The 16,573-nt window shown below is 44.5% G+C and overlaps 1 protein-coding gene and 1 pseudogene across 1 annotated transcript; both read right to left on the bottom strand.

Annotated features, from left to right (window-relative positions):
* Window positions 1-79: 79 nt before the first annotated feature.
* Window positions 80-12,920, bottom strand: LOC113920854 (UDP-glucuronosyltransferase 1A1-like). The gene is made up of 5 exons (XM_027591218.2): window positions 12,003-12,920; window positions 4,849-4,980; window positions 4,006-4,093; window positions 3,497-3,716; window positions 80-1,101 (listed from the first exon to the last, which is right to left on the bottom strand). The coding sequence occupies exons 1-5, from the start codon at window positions 12,864-12,866 to the stop codon at window positions 804-806; spliced, it is 1,602 nt and encodes a 533-aa protein (XP_027447019.2). The 5' UTR covers window positions 12,867-12,920; the 3' UTR covers window positions 80-803.
* Window positions 4,951-16,573, bottom strand: part of LOC113920856 — a 28,717-nt pseudogene continuing 17,094 nt past the window's right edge.

Genomic DNA, 16,573 nt, shown 5'->3' with positions numbered 1-16,573 from the left:
TCATGTATCATTTTTGTAATAAGCACATGTAGTTAACCAAGAAATGGTTACAACAATGAAGAGAAGAACACCTAAGAAATATAATTTATATGAATTTATTAATGTTTTCACTTGTGGGAAACATCAGAGAAAATACACTTGTGAGACACTCTACTTTGGGCTTTTCTCAAATGACATCCATTTGCCACAAGCCATGATTATCCTCTTGAACACATCACTCATCAGTTTTATACACCATTCTTTTCCCTAAAGACAGAAATCAGACACTATTCTCAAAAGATCCTGTATCATTCATTTATTTCACGTACAAAGCACTATGCCCTGGTGTCTCCTTCTTTAAATACACAAAGTGACATCTGTGAAGCGCGAGCATTAAGTTAAGACCTGCCGTCACGGGTGAAGGAATTGATCACAACAGTCTACAGAAGCCAGACGATGATGTTAGAACCGTCCGCCCAGGTCGCAGGGTGGGGCTGGGGAGGAACTCTGAAATCTGTGCCCCCCAAAGAGGCCTCACTTCTAAGTAAGAAAAGTAATGCAAAGTGCAGGAGGGACCTGTCCGACCCTTTTGGCAAGTCATTTTAAAGATGACAAGGGTAGTCCAGATTAAAGATACCAGAGGGGGGCAGAAACGATTCAAGTGTCTCAACCTGTAGGTGTCACTAGCAATTAGATTGTTTTTATTTTTAAAAAAACACTCAGGGGTATCTCATTCAGGGCTAAGTATTTCTTTAATAAGCAGAACATGAATTTAACGTTGCCTGTGGTTGCAACTTTGGGTCATCTCATTTCCCACCTACTTCTCAGTGTGCCTTGGATTTGTGAGATTTCTTAACTCGTCCTTTCTTCCCAAAGCACTTCCGGCAGCCCAAGGCGCAACATTTATAAGTGATGAAGACAACCCCCAGCACAATGGCCAGGAGGAAGCCAATCACATCCAGAGAGTGGTACTGGTACCAGGTGAGATCGTGGGCTACAGCGCGCAGGTGTGGAGCCCCCTTGTGCCTCATCACAAACTCCACCCAGAACACAGCCAGGTCCAGGGGCTCGATGGGGCGGTCCTTGTGCAGCCCGGAGAGGTGCATGATGTTCTCCTTATAGCTAAACACAGAGACAGTTATGAGTGTCTGGAACATTGGCCTCAGTGAACCATTCTCCCTTTAGGCTTGCTGTGGTTGGGAAGTTGCTAACCTTGGCAGAGGAAATGTGTTTCCATTATAGACAGAACACACACACACACACACACACACACACACTAAATGGTCTTTATCTCTGAAATTTAAAAAAAAAAAATGTAGAAAGAAAACTGGAAGCCAAAATTATAATGTTAAATTATTTGAACCTTGCTTCCTATTTTCTTCTTTTCTTTTTCTTGGTATTTTTGTAGGAAATTAGATACTTTTACAGTAAGAGAAAGAAATAAAAGAAAAGGGTGTGTCAGAAATTAGGAGCAGTTTTCCTCTCATGGTTTTAAACAATCACATCTAGGGCGCCTGGGTGGCTCAGTTGGTTAAGCGACTGCCTTCGGCTCGGGTCATGGTCCTGGAGTCCCGGGATCGAGTCCCACATCGGGCTCCCTGCTCGGCGGGGAGTCTGCTTCTCCCTCTGACCCTCTTCCCTCTCGTGCTCGCTATCTCTCATTCCCTCTCTCAAGTAAATAAATAAAATCTTTAAAAAAATAAAAATAAAAAAATAAACAATCACATCTAGTCAAAGCAAAAGTGATTTATAAGTGCCATCTGCAAGTGGTGACACATCACACCACCCAAGCGCTAACGTGAGCACGAGGCTGTGTCTATGCAGCCTGTTCAACAAACAGATTTTTGTTGGTTTTGGACAGTGTGGATAGCTGAATCGGAACATCCAAAGCCAAACTGGGTTAGATGACTTGACCCTTAGTGTGGATGCCCTAGAAGAAGAAAGAAAGAGAGGAGGAAGAGGGAAAAAAAGGAGAAGAAAGACCAGAGTAAGACACTCTTATTCAATCTTATTCAAGAGCAGTTATGACAACCGCTATCTTTAAACAGGCCTGTCATTATATCTGGATACATTACTATACTGTGATAATAATATTTGGCCATAAGTCTTGTTAAACATCTTCCTTTTATATAAATCTCCACTTAAACAAAATAGATTTTCTAGAACTTTCATTCATTCATCCACCATTTACTGAGCACTTGTTATGGCCTGGGTGCGTCATCTGATGTTCAAAATTTTTCCATTTGTCTTTAATTTTTTGTCCCAGCTTGGCATGTTGGGAATAGGGTTCACGATTAGGCAGAGATGACTCCCGAGCAAATAGATGAAGTTTGCTGGTAACTTAAGCTGATTGATGAAGGTTTTTTTTTTTTAAACATAAGAGAACCTCTACCAAGTCATTTGTAGGTTCCAGGTAGTGTATGTACCACTCAACAGAAGATCAAAATTGTACTACTAATGCGAACCTCAGGAATGAGTTTTTTCGTCAGCGCGTGGAGAGAAGTCGGGGTTTCAGTGCATTCGACATGGGGGCAGCACGGCCTGATGCCGGCAAGCCGGACTGTCCAAAGAGGCCCATCAGGATGGAGGGATGCCACCCGCTGCTCTGGACACACTGGGCATTTACCCCGGGGGTTATGTGGACTTTTCTTTCTCATCCATTGGCACCACACACGTGAGCGCCCCATTTCTCCGTTTTTCCTTCCCCAGGCTCACCGTGCCCCCCTGTGGCATGTCTCCTCCCATCTGAACACACTCCAGTCTTTTCACACCTGTCCCTCTGATTGACATCTCTTTCAAAATGAAGCAACTATGGGTCAAGACTCCTGACACGCTCTTAGACACACACATATGCACAGGCACCCACACATGCACACACATGCGTGCACACACGCACACATTAATGGTTGGATGAAGTCCACCCCTGGCCATCACTTCTTCCCATAAGGTTTTGGCCAGTCTATTATTACTAGGGAACTTGACAGCAATACGATAAATTTCATGCAGAGATCACTTGATCTGATGGCTTTTGCCTCTTGAATTGTTTTCAGAGCCACATTTGAGCAGACTGATCTTTGCTCTTATTATAAGCCTTTGTCTGTGCGATCACATGACCCATCCCACTTATAAATCCCCATGAACAAAACTTCTCATTTGCTTCAGTGCTAGAGAGGGATGTACTTCTAAGCTCCTGGCTTGTTCTTATCTCATGGACACTATGCTTCTTGTAATGGAATATTTCTCTCTTTGCAGGAATTTACAGATCAGATGTCTACTTGGTGACTATATTTTTTAATTAATTGAAGTTTTAATCCTACCGAGGGAAATAATATTTAAAATCATTTCGATGATAAGTTCTATAGGAGTTAAAGCATCCTTTTATAAAATGAATAATAATAATCCCCAAATCATCTTACTTATAAATTGGGTTTTTATTCATTTGTTTTCGCATTTGAATATTTGTTGTGAATGACATGGCCAAAATACAGGCAATATTCCTCTGTACCTTCTCTCTTACCTTTTGTCATTGATGACAGTTTTTATGGCATTTGCTAAATCTTCAGAAGTCATTTCCAGGATGTTCAAGGTCACTCCAGCCCCCCGGGTCTCCATGCGCTTCGCGTTGTCCATCTGATCACCAAACAAGGGCAGCATCACCATTGGAACGCCGTTGCAAATTGCCTCATATATGCCATGGGAGCCAGAATGTGTGATAAAGGCCCGAGTTTTCGGGTGACCTGAGAAGCAAAGCAGGGAGGGACGCCAGCGGTCAAGTCACCAAGTTTCACAGTCTGACACCATCTAGGTTCTGAAAGCGTTCTGAGGACTCAGTGCCATCCACATGTGGCTCCTGCAGAAGTCTGCAGAGGAAAATGTGGGTTGAGATGCCCCACTGGATAAAAAAGCAATGTGGAATACTTTGGCCATAATATTTTCCAGCTAAACAATCCTTTAGAACAGCCCAGCGTGAGCCACTTCCCTAATTTCACTTGGGTTTGACCAACACGCCAAATCCTGCCCACATACCAAGCAGATCATTCTGGGGCAGCCACTTGACAAGGATTGTATTCTTCGCGAGATTTGGTGGTGGAGTGCCAGTATACCGCCACAGGACCTTGCAGAGACAAGAACAGAGTTTAAGGAACACAATGATTCAAAAACATCTGCCATCGTAGCCACAATGTGGAGTCCTCTGAATGAACATAACCTTGGCGAGGGTGGGAGGTGTCAGGACTGGGAAGGCTTTGGGGACTGGTAACATTCTGTGTATTTGTGCAAATTCATCAAGTTGTACAGTTACAACTTTTGCACTTTTCTGCACTTCAAAGGGAATTTACTTAATAAAGTGAGTGGATGTAGAATTATAGAAGCAGAAATATAAGAAATGAATCCAGTGTCCTGACCAGCAGCTTTTTGTGGAAATACTCTTACATAATATGAAGAAACACTATCCTGTACATTACCCTGTTTACTTTATCTTTAAAATAAATTCTCCTTGGGGCCCCTGGCTGGCTTAATCAGTGGAGCATGCCCCTCTTGATCTCGGGGTTGTGTGTTCGAGACCCAGGTTGGATATAGAGATTACTTAAAAAAATAAAATCTTTACAAATAAATTAGTTAATAAAATAAAATAAAATAAATTTTCCTTAGTACACTTTTGAGTTTCTTAGAGAAGATGAGACCTCCATGTCACGTAGACCATGGTTTAACAGAGTAGTTGAGAGTGACATGGCAAAAAGAACTTTGGATTAATAATTGAGAAGTTGCAGGGAAACCCAAACCAAAAGTCCAACTAATAGGATTAACATCGATACAAGAAGTCTGGGGTTCCAACTCTTGGGAAGATAGAATGGTATGGAATCTTCTTACTGTCTGAGATATTTTGCCCAGAGCATCAGCAATTTCCATAGCTTTCTTCTCAGGAATCTCTGAGACCATGGAGCCCAAAGAGAAAACCACAATTCCATGTTCTCCGGAAGCATTAACATAGGTTTCAAATTCCTAGAACCACAAGAGAAATTTCCAGTTAACTTTTTTCTCACCTTCTTCGGGAACTGCATACATTCAGCTATGAATCAGATGTCTTCATCTTAACGAGTGATTAAAGGTGTGTGTGTGTGTGCGTGTGTGTGTGTGTGTGTGTGTGTGTGTGTGTTAGAGATACAAAATATTAACGCACATTACAGCCTTCCTCCCCCCTCCCCTTACTCCCTTCCAAAGGAGGAAGGCTTCTTGCATATTGGGTTGTCTCCTGGGTTCTCCTCTTCTTCTTTGAGATGCAGAATCCAGGTAGTATGCTAATTTCCCGAAGGAAAAACAATCAGAGATAAGACCAGATCCACTTCCCAGGGGCTTCAAGCAGCTGGAAGGGTCTTGGGAGAAAACAGGCTTTCGGGAAGGGAACTAAAGGAGAGAGCAGAAGGCAGTACGGAAGGAGGAGGGAAAGGTGAATGAGCACCACAGAGAAGGGAGAGAGCCATTTAGCAGATCAGTGACAGGAGACCTTGGGAGAGAGGAAAGCTGTCCAAGGAGGATTTCAGAAAGCTTTCTGCAGACTCTAAAACTCCTGCACCGCCCCTTTATGAAAATCTACAGTAAAGATGTGTATTATTTTCCAAGGCTTCTGGAATATTCCTCTTATGTTAAAAGAATGAATGGAGCCAAAGCAGAAAGCTGCAAATAGTGTTGAAGATGAGGCTCATGGTTAAGAAAAAACCTCAAATAGCCAGGACAGCCTGTAACAATTCTTGCTTCCCCACAGCCTACAGCAGTCTTCCATGTGGCAGCCAATACACTGGGGTGATTAGGGATCATATTCATGTCAACTCCGTGCTGAAACTTAACCAGTCAACCAGGCAATTTCCTACCTTTCCTGGAGAAGAGCTTTCTGAAGAGTCTAAGTCAACTTTCCTACCTTAGCAAGAACATACAGAAAGATACCTGAATCTTTGTTTGCTGGCTTCATAATGTACTGTAAAAAGCAAAATATTTCTCTCTAGATATGAGAGGTGCAAAATGGGACAGAAAACCTTGCCAAGGGTGCACCAGAATCTGAGACCCTTCTGCAGAGTTCAGAGAGGGTCAAGGGCATGTGAGCAAACCCTGAGTGCCAGCCACCAGTGGGAAGGACAAACAAGCAGTGAGTCTCAACCCACCCAGCACATGACCTCCGCAGAGTGTTCCTGTCCCATTCCAGAAGCTGGACCCTTCTAGCAATATATCCATCACCATCATCCGAGGAAGAGTGCAACTCTAAGGCTGCTCCGACTCCTCCAACCAAGACCACCATTGGGCATTACAGGCTTGGCTACATAAGGACGAAACTCAAGACAAAGCAATGGGACTTGTTTCTGAAGAAACTTCCGAGCCAGATGACCCAAGGAATAAGGAATGAACTGTGAGTGGTTTTCTAGGCAATAATGAAACTTAAAACTACTAGAAAATGGACAATCCAAGGTTCCCTTGGATGAAGCAGGCGGATGGGATCTTCAGAAGTGTCTGCATGTATAAGGGTGAGAGACAGTGATGGCTGGGACCCCACTAGTAAGTACAGATCACAGATTATGACCTATCAAGCCTCTACCCCTAAAGTAACAAGGAATAGACTTTAGAGATGAATGTCAGACAAAAGCTCTGAGAGGAAGCAACAAAAAAATGATCCAATCAGAAGAGCAGCATTAAGGGGAAAGAAGCCCCCAGACTCAACCCTCAGCAATAATCTCAGCCTAGCCTGATCTGGCCCCAACCTTCAAATGCCAACTCCAGTGCACTGTGGTCTTCAGGAAACATATACACACTTGGGCATACACCCATGCACACACACAGGCACACACCTGCATACACACGTGTGGGGGGGGGGGCATGCACACACACAGAGTGGCAATTCCACATAGAGGAAATAGAGTAGGTGCGAGTGTGGCAATTTTCCCCCAACTGTAGGTTTTCATGATCTAATGAACTCCCCTAGAGTCTTCCAAATGGTTTTATGTTTCCCAAGAACGCCAAGGACATTAATGAGACTGTGTGATGTGCTGGGGTTTGCCCAGAACTGAGGGGTTTCCTGAGATATGGGACTTTCAGTTCTGTTCAAACCAGAACACTGGCCACCCTGAGTGTGACATGGAAAGCATTTCCCACAGGGCTCAGCACATGTGATTTTAAGAGACTTCTTTCAGGGGCGCCTAGGTGGCTCAGTCAGTTAAGCGGCTGCCTTCGGCTCAGGTCATGGTCCCAGGGTCCTGGGATCGAGCCCCGCATCGGGCTCCCTGCTCTGCGGGAAGCCTGCTTCTCCCTCTCCCGCTCCCCCTGCTTGTGTTCCCTCTCTCGCTGTGTCTCTCTCTGTCAAATAAATAAATAAAATCTTAAAAAAAAAAAAGAGAGAGACTTCTTTCAGGTTCGGTTCAGAGCGTGACAAATAAAGCCCAAACACTGCAGCCCCCCTCAGGGGTGAGGCCCCAGTCTGGTCCACCCCCACCAGCTCTCTTCAAGGCCTCAGGCTCCTAGCAGGTGTGCACCAGCCTTCTCCACTGGGCTCATCTGAGAGGTCAGGGAGGCCAGCATCATCTTCCCCACCACCACGCTGCATTTCTGGTCTATGACAAAAACATCCTAAGGACGGTTTTCCTGAAGTCCTTCCTCCCCTGGATTGCACCACGTCCTTCTTTCCTCGGAAAGAAGGCTCATCTCCAAGTACATTTTGAGCTCTTTTTTCTGAGTGAAGGTAAACAGATCACCTCACTTCCTAGGACCTTCCCTCCTTTATGAAACCCACTCTTACTTTCACCATATCTACAAAGGGCCATGTCTGATTTCCCCTCCTTGTACACTCTCCCACACCCACTCGGCACCCAGCAGGGTGTGATTACCATAAAATGGAACCCACAGGTCCATAAACACCCAAAGGTACATAGCAAGACTGAAGTTTAAATGTCACAGAGGTTCATCTACAGATCACAGAAGGGCAAACTGCAGAGATTGTGTTATTGCGACCAATACCTCTTCGGGGCCAGCTCTTCTGGAATTCAGCAATGGTGAGGTCCACACTCTACTTGGCAAAACTTCCCCAAATCTGGCCCTGACTTCACAGACTCTAGAGTGGCCAAAGAGGGAAGTGACAGGTTAACGAAAATAACCCTCGACTGCCCCACCTCTTACCCCTTCCAAAAAGGATGAGGCCCCCTCCGACGTGAAAGCACTTGCCCACCCTGTCGATGACTTTGACACAGGTCCTAACTTTTGCTGAGAGTTTAGTATTTTGAGCTCCAGGCTTCTATTAGATTTTCTCTTCCCAAATGTCATCTGTTTCTCAAAATGCTTGGTAAGCACTTAGCATGTTGGAAAACTGTTGCTTTATCACTACGGATTCAGAGCCACGGACAAAGACTGCCAGCTTCCCCGCTCACCAGTGTTTCTTCTCCTTGCCATTGTCAAGTCTCTGTTCTCACTGACCTTCTGTTTGGCTGTTTCCCTCAGACCCAACATGTCTGGATGGATATCATCTCTGAATCCCCACATGTCCCCAAAGATGGTCTCTCACCCTGAGTGGGGAAGGACATCTTAGAATCCTTGAGCTTTGTTCTTAATACTGTCCTACTATCTTTTATCTGCCAGGCACCCCAGACATGCCCAACACCAGGTGTGCCTTCCACATGGACTCTCTTTATCAGCTAAACGTTGTATCTCTATTCTTGAAGTTCAGGACTTTGACCAAGAGCACTGGGACCAGGATGATTTCCACTAGAGTAATGGGAGCCTAGAAAAGCATTCTTTAATTAACCAAGGGGGAAAAAGAAAATAAACAGCCACTTGCCAAGAAAAGGGAAAATGACCAAGTAAAATAAAAATAAACTGGTAAAGTTAGAATCAAATCTAGCAATTGTTAAATTAAGTGCAAACAGGCAAAAGTTTTCCAACCAGGTTAAAAAATATCAGCTCCGTGTTGTTTAAAAAAAAAGAAAAAATCTTGAAGACAAAGGGGTACCAAAGAGGCACTAGGGAAAGGTAAACAAGATAATACAGGAATGGTAATATTAGTATCAAAAAAAGTGGAATTTCAAATTAAAAATACTAAGTAAGACAAAGAGGGTTGCCATCCGGTACAACTTACAGAGACATTCTCACACCAAGGCTTGCTTGCACCAAACAAAGCTGCAGCCAGCACATAATCATTACAGCTCAGCACTTAGACAAATTTCAGGCAAAGAAAATATATCGATAAATGATGACAAAACTATGATATTGAGAAAGATGGTAGATAAAGTCCTGTAGCCCCTCCTAGTAAACATCCTAAAGTAAAGAAAGAAATTACCTAAATAAATAAAGACTATTTGCCAAAAAAACAATGGCAAACATGATATAAAATGATGAAATGAAAATCAATCTTCATTATAATCAGGAGCAAGACAAGAATCCTCGCGATTGCCAAAATTATTCAACTGTTTTTAAACATTCTAGTGAATTCAATAAGACCAATACCTGGCATAGAATTCAGAACAGAAGAAACCATATTTTATTTACGATAAAAGTCTGCATGCTAGTTTTTTTTAATGATGAAATCAATATTTTGATTAGGCTCAATTTTGATTTGGGGCTGAATAGTGAGTAGATAACCAGCTACAAACAGAAATGGAAAAACTATCACATTCACAGGAGTGACCAAAAAAAAAAAAAGTGTAAAATACTTAAGAAAAACTGAACAAGAAAGGAACAGAACAAATATGAAGAAAACTACAAAGAGCTTGATCCTTGGTAAGGTGATATTTGAAGTAACAACAAGAGCAAGGCCCTGGAATATAAACTTCAGTGCTCTTCCTAGGGAACAAGATTACGTGGTTAACAGAATACAGGAGGGTTGTGGAATGGAGGGGAGTGGGGGGTTGGGGTAACTGGGTGATGGGCATTAAGGAGGGCACGTGATCTGATGAGAGCACTGGGTGTTATACACAACTAATGAATCATTGAACATTACATCAAAAACTAATGATGTACTATATGTTGGCTAATTGAATTTCAATTTTTAAAAAATCACCTAAGAAAAAAGAAAGAAAAAAAAGCACATATGTTTTATGTAATTGTAGGAGTATAAAGAACGGGGGGAGATTACTGCCTATCTGGTGACTAGTCCTCAGTTCATACCCGTTCGTGGTTTTCATTCATTCCTTTAACAAACTCTTAGCAAGTGCTAATTATATGCCCAAGATGCTGATATTTACGAGACACCAACCACATGCAAACCCATTGCCAGGTGTTAAGGGCATGGTAACGGGCAGCAGTGGTCCCTGCCCCCACATATATGGAAGAGATGATCAATAAACAATTATCTAAATGAGATGATCACAGTACTTGATGTGCTATGAAGGAAAGAGCATAGGACCCTATCTTAGAGAGAAGGACTCCCTGAAGAAGTGCCATTACAGCTGACCTAGAAAATAAGAAGACAGCCACCTCACAAATTCAGGCACAGCATCCCAGAAGGACAGAACATCATGTTCAAGGGTCCTGAACAGTGAAAGATTTTGGAATGTCCCAGGAACAGAAAGAAGGCCAGTGTAATGGAGGATACCCACACAGATTTATAAGCAAGCCCTTCTATTTCAAGTGGAATTTTCGTTTATGCATGCACATCTCCAAAGTTTTACATTTCAAAGTAAAGGTGAAACACAATCGTTTTCTCTTGGATCCTATATAATGATGCCAAAAATATTCCTCTTTAATTCCACTCTTAGACATGCTGACTAGCTCTCTTTTCTTTGATCTGTGATGTGACCCTTGGTTTGGTAATATTTCACCTTTTCCTATATATGAAAGAATTATTACTGGTTTTCTATAACATGAGGTTTTCTCATTTTCCTTTCCAAAAAATCAACACCATCTCCTTCTTTCTTAACCAGACCACCCCATCAGACATATCCTTCTCCAACAGGCCATGGGGTGTCAGAATCTTACTGGTGGGAGATCTGAGGAGGTCACCAGATCGCTCTTCACATTATGGGGGAGGAATCAGAGCCCCACAGAGGGGATCTTGTCACGCAGCAATGGGGTGGAGGCATCCACACAGCACCGGATTTCTCACGTGGTGTTTTTTTTCTGCCATCCATAGTTTCTCCACGCCATGACAATGACATGATCATTTAAGATGTGAATCACGTTCGAGTCACTCTGGGAATAAGATTCAGTGCTCTCCGAGGGTGATGACAGTCCCTTAGTAGTAGCCAGACTCAGCACCTGCAAAGTGCCTGGGCCTACCAGTTAATCCTCAACCAATACTTGAAAAATAAATGAATGCCCACTGAAATGTCACCTCCTTGGAAAATTCTTCCCAACCCCTCATCTGACAGAGGTTCTCCTGTTATTCTCTATCACCTCCGTTGAGACTGGAAGAGGATGTGAATGCTACTTTTTTGCATACCTCAAATTCTGTATGGGAAACAATTAATTCATAAGCATTGCAGAGAATGAAACTCGGGACCTTTCTGCCCAATGCCAGAATCTGATTGTATGGTATTTACTTATTAGAAGAGAAGGGACCACAGGAGCGAGCTTCCTATCAGAATATTTAGCAACTGGATCTTTAACCAGAAACATAACGGCGACTTTTGCCATCAGGACCCATAGATGTCAAAGAATTACTTCAGCAGTCTTGACCCTTGTGTGTCTGACCCAATCCAGGGCAAGGTGCATGCAAATTTGTGTTCTCTGCAAGGATCCCTACACTCATTGCTCTGTGCTTATGACAATTAGCCTTTGTCGCAGCTAATTGATTACTGTTCAGTGGAGCACACAGAAGAAAATGCCCAAAGTATACTTTCCTAGAGTGTCCTATACAAAGAAATAACCCAGAAGAGGATGCCTAAGACAGATATAAATTACAACCCAGACCCGGGAGATTTGTAAGGTAGAAACTAATGAAAGAGGGCATTTGAGACTATTTCAGCATGCTCATTCAGCATATATTGGAGGCAAGTTCATCCATCCAAAGTACTTGCAAGGATATGGACTTGTAAAGTTCCCCCTCAAATACACACCTTGGACAGTGGGCTTTTGCTGGCACAGTTGATCCCACCAACAAAAACCATGTTGGGCATGATGGGCCTGGAGTAATCCTTGACAAAGTCACTTCTGAGAAGCCAGAGAGATGCAGAGCCCATCAGGTCCTGGACAGTCATATCTTTCTGAAGGACTTCAGAGGCAAGTGGTCCGTACGGGGAATAAACCACATTGCACAGAAAGCTCTCTGACAAGAAAATGAGCATGTTCTTCACCCGCGGTAGGAAGGTCATGTGATCTGAGTTAAGGGACAGAGCCCTGGGCACATAGGATGGTGGGTTGGGACACAGGGTACCTTGAAAATCTAGGCCACACGGCAGCGCATTCAAGAAGAACACGGCAGGCAGACCCAGGTACAGGGCCACGATGGGGCCACAAGGGAGGAAAGGGTCTGTCAACACGGCATCGAAGCTGCTTTCCACCAGCGAGGCCATTAGCTCCTTGTTGTGCAGTAAGTGGGAGCAGGCAGACAAAAGCAGGGCAGAGTCCTCCTTGACTTTCTTATACATTTTGACCACACGCTGCAGCAAAGGCTCATTCTCAAAAACACCGTGCCCAAGTCTGATAAAAGCCGCTTCCACGTCCTCCCTTCGGAATGGCACAGGGTACCTCTTCAAGGTGTATAATGCTCCTTCTTTGATGTGCACGGAGGCCTCGTGAGCTAGGACCACTATGTCATGTCCCCTCTGGTGCAGCTGCTGGACGATCCCGAGCATGCTCAGCCAATGGCTGCCATCCACCGGGACCAACAACAGCTTCCCACCCTGGGACACAGTGGGGCTCAGTGCGCACAGCAGCAGACCTAGGACAAGCGGACGTGGACCCTGGGACCCTGCCGCCATGGTTCACCTGCCTTTGCCACCAAGACTCTCTCCTGCCAAAATCTGCCCTCTCCTACTTTCCTGTCGCAAGAATCAATCTATACTCAAAGTTAATGGTTGATTGTATCACATGATTATAGCTGGTCAGTCAGCTGAAAATAGCAGGAAGTTTACCTTTAGAGCTAACGAGGGCAGAGCTTTACTAGGTTTCTTTTCTTTTCCCCAAGATTTTTAGTTTTTATTTATTTACTCAAGTTTTTCTTTTATTTCCAGTTAGGTTAACATACAGTGTAATATTGGTTTCAGGTGTACAATTCAACACTTCCATCCATCACCCGGTGCTCATCCCGACAAGCGTACTAGCTTTCTTGATAGGCAACAACAGTTTAACTGGCTGGAATTCTTTACCAACCACTCAAATCACATTCTTGAGGGGCCAGAGAAGGGAGAGCAGCTCCAGCACCTTTGAATGCATTAAATGAGTATTTCCATGGACCAAGAGGGGAGAAAAAGGTTATGCGGTGACAAATTAGACTTCCTTTTTAGGAATGAAATAGAAAGCAGAATATGCCTTTTAGAAAGAGAAGAGCATGACACTGCAAGCCTACTTTTGGCCCATAGCAGTCTTGCAGGATGTCCTTCCCCATGGTCACTCAGGGTCTTGCCCAACCCATCATCATTTGGATGCATTCATCCAACAAAATACTTATTTAGTCCTACATGGCACCGGGCCTAGGGAGTGCCCACAGAGACCACCACAAATGAGTCTCCCTCTTCCCCAGAACTCGGGCTCCATCAGAAGAGACAGACTGACAATGAAAGTAGATAAACAGACATGTCAGAGGCTGTGAAGCATGTCAAGAAGGAGACGAATGCTGCTGGCTAGTGAATGGCAGGAAGGGAAGCCCACTCACGCATACATGCGCAGAAGGCCTTTCTCAGGACAGACGTGCCTTCGCTCAGACAGGCAGCAGTGAGAGCAGACACCCTGAGAAATTCTGATGACCCGGTTGAAGCAAACTGGAAAGGTGAACAAAACCAGTAAGAACATATATGTATGGAGTATGTACTAGGTATCAAGTACGGGGCTAAGCACTTTACAACACATCTTACGTAATCCCCTAAAAGTATCCCTTAAAGGCAGATACTATTATTCCCATTTTACGAAGGAAGACACTGAGGCTCAGAGAGATAATACGACCAACCAGAGTCCTGCATTTACTAAGTGACAGAGCTGAGACGCAGGCCCTGAGCGTCAGAGCGTGGAGACCCTGCTCTTAACCACAACTCCCCATGGCCACTATCCAGATCTTAGGGCCAGGTTGGAAATTTACAGCCAACTAGGAGCCAGAAGTAAAGCTGTGATCCCCACGGTCACTACCCAATCGAAATAAATGGGGAGAAGGCAGATGTGCTCACACAGTAATACCCAGCACTAGCTGGTGCCCCAAAAGCTCCAGGGTAGGGTCAGGGAGCAAGCATGGTAGTCGCCAACAGAAATGCCCTTCCCAAAGAAAAGGCAAATCTGAGTGCAGACAGAACTGATCATCTCACCCTGTCCTTTGGGGATCTGTTGCTGTACGTTACAATCCCAGGATGGGAGCGCAGATCTCAATATTTTGACTGTGGACATCACTAGCCACCCATATTCAGGGACCTGATAGGAAGGTCACGGAGAAACCGCTAACTCTTAAAATTGTGATGTCCTGTGGGGCATATTCACAGGGACTCCTCCATTCTGGTCCTTAGAACAGGTACGTAGAGTACCATACTCCATACATACCCCTTTTCCCTATACATCCTTCCTCCACAGATCTCCAGGCTCACATACGCTTATATATGGGTGCACGCGTACACACATGCTCAAACACACATGCACTCTGAAGCTCCCCACCCACACAGAGCCCCACCCCACCCCAAGCACCTCCCCTTCTCCTGGGCTAAGGTTCTAGGTGGCTAGAAAAGAGGCAGCAAGGCTTCAACCCATTGGTGTGCCCCTATCCGCAATTCTGAAATTCATAGTCCAGTTTAAACATTAGGGGCAATAATTCTTCTCAACTCTCGATGTCATAAGAGTTCACGTGTAGATTATCCATAGCAAAAGAGCTGTAAACACACAGTCACCATTATAATGATTTTATGACTTTTCTGCATCACACAGAGCCTCAGGACTTTTTGAGGCTTCTGTGTACCTGGATGGTTTGGGGGCATGACTCTGCCCTTACAAGCAGGGTTTCAGCCTTGGAATCACTCACTTGGGTGCCAGTCCATGGTTTTGCAGACAGTAAGCACTCAGTAAATGTTTTTGTATAGATGTGACCCTTCCCTCCTTCACTCTAGGCCCCATATCCAAGCAAGCAAGTGCTGAATCCACTGTCTCTGAGACCCAGCTGCCATAGTCCTGTGTGGGGGCCCCCAACCCCTATCTACCCTTTCCGAGTCCCAGCATTCAGCTGCTCCCTGCACTGCCCCACCCCACCACCATCCCTGAAACCTTGGTCAACAGCTTCCTAGGATCCAGGAAAAAATTTAGACTCTTCAGCCTTGCCCTCAAAATTCCCTGGAATGGACCTTCAGCCCACCTGTCCAAGCTCATTCCTCCTCTCCAGCCCTTTCACCTGACCCCTCCCCCTCTGTCCCCTTCCCTCCACTCATTCTGGATCACTTGACCTTCCCCAAACAGGCTTTTCCCACATGGCTTTGTTCACACTAGACTCTACTCTCAATCCACTTCCTACTGCTGTTTATTGCATGACTATAAAGTGCCAGCTCCAGGATCGTACTCGGCCCCTCAAGGTGACATGAAGTTTGTCCTGGTGACATAGAGTGCCTCATTGGATCTACTACCCTTCATGATGAAATATTAGAGTTCACTGGTTAATCATTTTCCTCTTAGAACTAAGTGACCTTTATTGGTATTGCCTTGCCATTTATCAAAGCAAAAAAATATAGTGTCAGAGAATAAGGAGAAAGTAGGGAGAGGTCAAATGTCCAAAAATGCCAAAAAGAAAGTCATGGTCACGGTATGGCAGTTTTAGTGGAAATAATTACTGCAGCAACGTTGACCAACAGCACTACAAGCATGGCCGGCAAGTTTTAATCGTTTTGATAAACTAGACCAGGAGTTCTCAAACTATGGGCCAGGACACCCTGGGGATACCCAAGAATTTTTTAGGGGAATTTTGCAAAGTCAAACTATTTCCATAATGATATTTGGCTTTTTCACTCACATGCTCCCTTAAGGGTACAGTGGAGTTTCTGCGTGGCCACATCACCCGTGATATAGCCATAGATTGACTGCAGAAGCAGATAGAAGAGTCCCCTTCTCTTCTTTAAAACCAGAGAAACGTGGAAGATGTAGTATGATGCCCCTCTTCACTAATTTTTTTGCTTTGAAAAAGTTATTTGGGGGCGCCAGGGTGGCTCAGTCAGTTAAGCACAGGACTCTTGATTTCGGTTGGGGTCATGACCTCCGGGTCCTGAGATGAAGCCCCACGCAGTCTCTGCGATGAGAGCAGAGTCAGCTTGGGGATTCTTTCCCTCCCCCTCTCCCTCTGCCCCTCCCCCACCCTCGCGCTCTTTCCCTCCCCCTCTCCCCCTCCCCCACCCTCGCGCAAGCGCATGCGTGCTCTCGCTCTCTCTAAAATCTTTTTTAAAAAGTGATTTTCCCCTAAAAATATGATTTATGTTACCATATAAGGTTTCATTGCTATTAAATTGACTAACGA

The sequence above is a fragment of the Zalophus californianus genome, chromosome 3, assembly GCF_009762305.2.
Source record: "Zalophus californianus isolate mZalCal1 chromosome 3, mZalCal1.pri.v2, whole genome shotgun sequence".
Taxonomy (NCBI): Eukaryota; Metazoa; Chordata; class Mammalia; order Carnivora; family Otariidae; genus Zalophus; species Zalophus californianus.
The sequence above is the reverse complement of the archived record's forward strand: the minus strand, read 5'-3'. Positions and strand labels throughout refer to the sequence as shown.